The sequence below is a fragment of the Leuresthes tenuis genome, unplaced genomic scaffold, assembly GCF_036924035.1.
Source record: "Leuresthes tenuis unplaced genomic scaffold, fLeuTen1.0.hap1 SCAF_18, whole genome shotgun sequence".
NCBI lineage: Eukaryota > Metazoa > Chordata > Actinopteri > Atheriniformes > Atherinopsidae > Leuresthes > Leuresthes tenuis.
The window spans coordinates 373105-379724 of record NW_027325372.1 but is presented as its reverse complement, the minus strand read 5'-3'; the positions used below and the strand labels follow the sequence as shown (position 1 = coordinate 379724).

The 6620-nt window shown below is 49.7% G+C and overlaps 1 protein-coding gene across 1 annotated transcript; it reads left to right on the top strand.

Moving 5' to 3' along the window:
- Nucleotides 1–584: 584 nt before the first annotated feature.
- On the top strand, nucleotides 585–4569 carry prdm1b (PR domain containing 1b, with ZNF domain). Its single transcript, XM_072370993.1, has 5 exons — nucleotides 585–636; nucleotides 860–1100; nucleotides 2360–3264; nucleotides 3352–3480; nucleotides 3834–4569. Exons 1-5 carry the CDS (start codon nucleotides 628–630, stop codon nucleotides 4401–4403), a joined length of 1854 nt encoding a protein of 617 aa, XP_072227094.1. The 5' UTR covers nucleotides 585–627; the 3' UTR covers nucleotides 4404–4569.
- The last annotated feature ends 2051 nt before the right edge of the window (nucleotides 4570–6620 follow it).

Below are 6620 nucleotides of genomic sequence, written 5' to 3'. Positions count from 1 at the left end.
GTTCTGATGGCTGGCGGCACGTAACCATAGCTTCACAGTGACAGTCATCAGAGCCTTACTGGAAGGGGACATTGTTCACTGAGACAGTCCTCATCTCCCCGCCTCTTTCACTCTTTAAGGTTTTGACTTTCTTTTCTCTGCCATCCTGTTGCAGCTTTTGTCACTCAGGAAATTTTCTGTTCAGCTGAGTCAATTCCCAAAAAGAGTTTCTGCCACCGTCCTACGTATTTTCCTTCCGGCTTCATTGCCTGTAAACATGTCAGGGGTGTTCCTGCCTGATTACAATAGTGAAAGTCCATGAGATAGATTATGAGTTAGATACCAGGCGGACGTGCTGCCAGAGGCATGCCTGCTGGCTGCCTGCCAATTCTCTTTCTGCTTCATAAGCAGCACATTCTGCTTCTTTTTCTTCTTCTTCTGTGCTTTAAGGAATGATCATACTTAATGAGTCCTGTGTCCATTAATCAGATGGACCATGAATCAGCAGTGAGAAAAGGAGAGCGAGAAGCAGCGGGCCACGCCCCCTCGCTCACGCCTCAAAAACACTGCCGCTGACACACACACACCACAACAGAGTAGGACTGACACACAGCAGACCTGGTAGCTTAGGAGGACATTTAACTGTACATGGCAGAGGTGAATATTATGACTTTATGCTTCTTTCTCTGTCGCAAAGTGTTTTCTGGAGAATTTTAGATGACAGAAATGTAAGAAATGTTGCTTCTGTTTGTGGTGGATGTGGTGCAGCAGGTGGTTTACTTTTCTCACATACTCCACATTAAGTTTCTCACTCACACATCAGCTGCAGAATGACTCTGTGTCCCACGTCTGACCATCTTTTCACCCCCTCCTTCTGCAGATTTACAGCGGTGGGCAGCTTCAACACTTCATTGATGGCTACGATGTCCACAAGAGCAACTGGATGCGGTACGTCAACCCGGCGCACTCCTTGGCCGAGCAGAACCTGGTGGCCTGCCAGAATGGCCGTGATATCTACTTCTACACCATCCGTCCGGTGGAGCCCAAGCAGGAGCTGCTGGTGTGGTACAGCCAGGAGTTCGCCCAGAGGCTCTGCAGCCAGCAGGACGACCTCAGACTGAGTGAGTGCCTCTCCTTCCCCCTCTGGCAGGTGGCTTCAGTGTGTGTTAAACATCAGCAGATTTAAAGCATTTGTTTCTCCGCTGGTTTGTTCAGAAAACCTAATGGTGGCGGTTTGTTAGTGTTGATGTGGCAGAAAACCAGTTCTCTGAAGAACGAATGACAGCCAGTGAGGTTCGGCCGATTGGGAGTGATTTTCCGCTGTGATGCAGCACAGTGACTCACAACACTCCCTTTTCAGTTCTCTTACTCGGTGTGATAAGAGGACAGATTTGGATCTGTGCTAAACAAGTGTCTTAAAGTGAGGAGATGAGAGGTACTATCGGCAAAATTCTTTAGTTGAAAGAAGACAGATCGTCCCCTGATGTTGTCTCTTTCAAGCACAGCTGGTTGAAAGCTGTTTCTGCCTGCCTGAAACGCTCAGAGATGCTTCCATTTTCCGGGGAACCCCACACACAGTTTAGGCTTCATGAGGTGTGTTACGTGATGTTGGATTATGAGCTGAGAGGACATATCTGAGGGTAATGGGCCTGGTCAAAGTAACTGTGTGAGTCACTTGTTTTCATCTAATTGGAGAACATAATTACGTATGCTCCCCTCTGAACAATGAAAGTAAACCTGATGATTCATGCTAACTGGACATGTCATGTTCATGCAGGTGACTCATGCTTCCTTATCACGCTGCTTTCAGTCAGAGTCCAGGTTTACTCCTGCAGGTCTGATCCTCTGATCTTATCCCCTGAAGCTCAGCCGCTTCCTCTGCTGTTGGCTCTACTTTAACAACAGATACTCAGTTAGATCTTTTACGTACGTCTCTGTGCGGGGCTCAGACCTGTGTGGGCTGAATGCTGATCCAAGGGGAATTAAATCAGTGGTGTGACATGCAGAAAGAGCCTTTAAATGAGTCTCTGCTGTCAAACACAGAGAATCTACAGCAGTCAGGCAAGTAGAAAGAGAAGAGAGAAGGAGGGGATGTGCCTTTTCTTGTGGTCAGTACGGTAAGACACGATACCCAGAAAAGGTTTCACAAATGAAACTGTTTCTGTGCTCTGACATGACACATGGACTCCCACAAGCTTTTCTCCCACACAAAATCACTCCTGTGACTGACAAACAGAAACTTGTAATGAATGATTTGCAAGTCATGTCAAAAGTGAAACTACTATCATTTACCATAAGAGGGCGTGCCTTGTGTAGGCTGATGTACCGTATGTCTGAGGAATTCAGGGATGAAATCATCATTTACTCCTAAACTAAAGAGGCTTCTTCTCTCTGACAGAGCACAGCGATGAGGAGCATCCCAAACAGCAGCTACCTCAGCAGCCGTGGCTCAGAACAAAGGAGGAGGACCAGAGGGAGGAGGTCACCGAGGAGAAGATAGACGTGGAGGTGTTGGAGAGAGACACCCCCCCTGACACGCCTGATGACCAGATCATGGACTTCAGCAGAAAGATGGAGAAGGAGGGACAAGATGCAGAGGGTCGAGGGATCCTCCCCTCCCCCCAGCCTGAGCCCAGTCTGGGCTTGAATCATCCTTATTTACCAGAGCAGCCCTCCTCCCTCCCAGCTCCACACAGAAACCTCCCGCTTCACCTCCACGGCCTCTACGGTCACAGGGAGGGCCTTGTCTCCTCCTACCCCCTGTACCCCCAGTCCAGACCTCTCCAGTCTGCTTACCAGTTCCTTCCTCCCTACGGCCCCCACTATCCCCGGCTCCTCCTCCCGTCCTACTCTCCTCCATTTCCTGGGATGTTGCCCTCAAGAGGACCCCTTCGATACAGCAGCTACCTGGGCACTGATGGACTCCCCTACCCCCCCATCGGCCCACCTCATCTGCTTCCGGTGTCCCTCCCCTACGCTCCATCTCCTCCACAAGGAGGCCTGAAAGAACTAACGCCTAACATTTCGCCACCAAGAGGGGCCCCGGCCACCCCAGAGCTGTCTCCTCCCGCCACGCCCAGCAGCCACCATCAGTCCCGTGAGCAGACCTTCTCTGGCTGTGAGGAGGCCATGAACCTCAGCGTGGCCACGGCCAAGGCCAGCGCGGCGCCACGTAACGGCCCCGGCCACCGCTCCCTGCCGTACCCGCTGAAGAAACAGAACGGGAAGATTAAGTACGAATGCAACATCTGCTCCAAGACCTTTGGACAGCTGTCCAACCTGAAGGTAACAGCTTCATTTCAAGGTGTCACACAAAGCTAATTCCTGCCATCATTTGCCACCAGAACTCATGAAATTTCTTTCTAACTCCAGGTCCATCTGAGGGTGCACAGCGGCGAGAGGCCGTTCCAATGTGACATCTGCAAAAAGAGCTTCACCCAGCTGGCCCACCTGCAGAAGCATCACCTGGTCCACACCGGGGAGAAACCTCACGAATGTCAGGTACGTTGGAAGTCATCCCTGCTCACAGCATGTTGATGTTTGGAGGCGCATAAAGACACGGAACTGGTCCGTGACTCATGCACCTTTCTGGTAAGACGGAGTCTGTTTGACTTTCACTGAGCCAGACCCAGCCTGTCACAGCATCTTTATGCTTTTGTGTGCTGATAATGTGACTGTGGGTGTGAGTGTCGGCATAATAACAGCAAGAACAAAGAGCGGCCCGGCTGTTTTTACCCAGAACTGGAATAACATCCTGATAGAGGAACATAGTGATGACATCAGAGTTCTGAACAGCTTTTAACCAGTTTTGTAATTAGTCATGTGAAAGTGACCTTTCATTTCTTATTTTCCAGGTGTGTCACAAACGCTTCAGCAGCACCAGTAACCTGAAAACACACCTGCGGCTGCACTCTGGGGAAAAACCTTACCAGTGCAAGCTGTGCAACACCAAATTCACCCAGTACATCCACCTGAAGCTGCACCGCCGCCTCCACAGCAGCCGCGAGCGCCCCTACCACTGCCAGCTGTGCGCTCAGGCCTTCTTCCACCGCTTCTCGCTCTGCATCCACCAGCGCAGCTGCTGCCCGGCCAGCTCCAGCGCTCCTGTCAACCTGCACATGAAGGAGATGGTGGAGCGCTTTGACGCCAGCCAGGAGGCGGACACGCTCACAGAGACGGCCTCAGCCTCTCAGGTGGGCGATGCCGTTGGGCACTGGCTGGCTCGTACGCTGGAGGGAGAAGGGAAGGAGGACCAGAAGGAGGCCACTGTGCTGCTGAAAGCTCTGACAGCCGCCATCAACCCTCCAGTCATGGTCCAGTCTGCGGTATCTCCATCTCATCACAGCCCTCCTCTGGCCTACCACGAGAGGGCCAGCGTCGTACATCTCCACAAACAGCCGGCAGTGAAGACAGAGGGACAATGAGGACGGATTCAAGGACAGGAAGAAGAGCCTGAAGCACATTATCTGTCGCCAAATAAAACTCCCAATTCAGCCCCAGAGGCAGAAAAGGAGCATTTCCTGATCCAATGAGCACAGCACCAAAAGAAGAGCATTCCAAAGACTGGGGGGTGGGGGGGTGGTCAGGGATCGAAGCTCCTCAGAGCTGATCAAGCTGTGAAAAAGATCTTTTCACTCAGGCAGAGTCGTTTGTTTTGTTGTGCTTTAACTTATTACTTTTAAAGGAGCCATTCATATTTATTTAGCTGCATCATAGTTAGTTTTTCTGTGTTTGTTGACTTTTCAAAGTGTATTTGGACTCAGGAACAGTGACGTGCACGAGCTGTGGGTGCACGTGCACGAGCTGTGTGTGATTTTATTTATTCATGTTAAAGAAAAGGGAACATTTGATGTAATAATAAGCATTTGCCAAAATGATAGTCAAAGCTGAATGTGTCGTGATGGTTTTGGGTTCTTCTCAGACTTCCAGCTTTCGGGGGGGGGGGGGGGGGGGGTGAGACGAACATCTTTTATCACTGCTGAATAAAACTTGACGCCATCAGAAAGACAAGCCACGCCTGCCTCATTGTGAGCGACATCATGTGAAGAAAAGAAAGGCTTCTGCTTTCAAATGTTTCAGATGTTTCTGTCTCAGAAAGCTTTACAGCAGAGCCACGAGCTTCATCCAAATCTTCCTTGGGACGTTAGTACCTCGTAAACAGAGAGAGAGTGTTTAAATATGGCTGTCTCTTAGCGCCGGATGCTTCTGTTATCCCTGAAAGCTCCAGAACCTTCTTTTAAAAGCAGAAATATGCTTCTTTTACATGTAGTTTTTTTAACTTTTGTACAGTTGGTTTGTTTATGTAGTTTATTTTTTCAAACATATGAGATGTTCAGAATTTATATGTGAGAGACTATTTTGATGATACTTTTATATTTCCATGACGTAGCACATTAAACATGTTGTTTCTATAAGTGTTGGCTTTGTCTTACTTTCAGCACATTCTGCACCAGAAGTAACCCCCGTATAACCCCTAACCCGTATAACCTCTAACCCGTATAACCCCTAAACCGTATAACCCCTAACCCGTATAACCCCTAACCCGTATACCCCCTAACCCGTATAACCTCTAACCCGTATAACCCCCTAACCCGTATACCCCCTAACCCGTATAACCTCTAACCCGTATAACCCCTAAACCGTATAACCCCTAACCCGTATAACCCCTAACCCGTATACCCCCTAACCCGTATAACCTCTAACCCGTATAACCCCCTAACCCGTATAACCCCCTAACCCGTATAACCCCTAACCCGTATAACCCCTAAACCGTATAACCCCTAACCCGTATAACCCCTAACCCGTATACCCCCTAACCCGTATAACCTCTAACCCGTATAACCCCCTAACCCGTATAACCCCTAACCCGTATAACCCCTAACCCGTATAACCCCTAACCCATATAACCCCCTAACCCGTATAACCCCTAACCCCTATAACCCCTAACCCGTATAACCCCTAACCCGTATAACCCCTAACCCGTATAACCCCCTAACCCGTATAACCCCCTAACCCGTATAACCCCTAACCCGTATAACCCCTAACCCGTATAACCCGTATAACCCCTAACCCGTATAACCCCCTAACCCGTATAACCCCCTAACCCGTATAACCCCTAACCCGTATAACCCCTAACCCGTATAACCCCTAACCCGTATAACCCGTATAACCCCTAACCCGTATAACCCCTAACCTGGATAACCCCTAACCCCTATAACCCCTAACCCCTATAACCCGTATAACCCCTAACCCGTATAACCCCTAACCCGTATAACCCCCTAACCCGTATAACCCCCTAACCCGTATAACCCCTAACCCGTATAACCCCTAACCCGTATAACCCCCTAACCCGTATAACCCCTAACCCGTATAACCCCTAACCCGTATAACCCCTAACCCGTATAACCCCCTAACCCGTATAACCCCTAACCCGTATAACCCCTAACCCGTATAACCCCTAACCCGTATAACCCCTAACCCGTATAACCCGTATAACCCCTAACCCGTATAACCCCTAACCCGTATAACCCCCTAACCCGTATAACCCCTAACCCGTATAACCCCTAACCCGTATAACCCCCTAACCCGTATAACCCCTAACCCGTATAACCCCTAACCCGTATAACCCCTAACCCGTATAA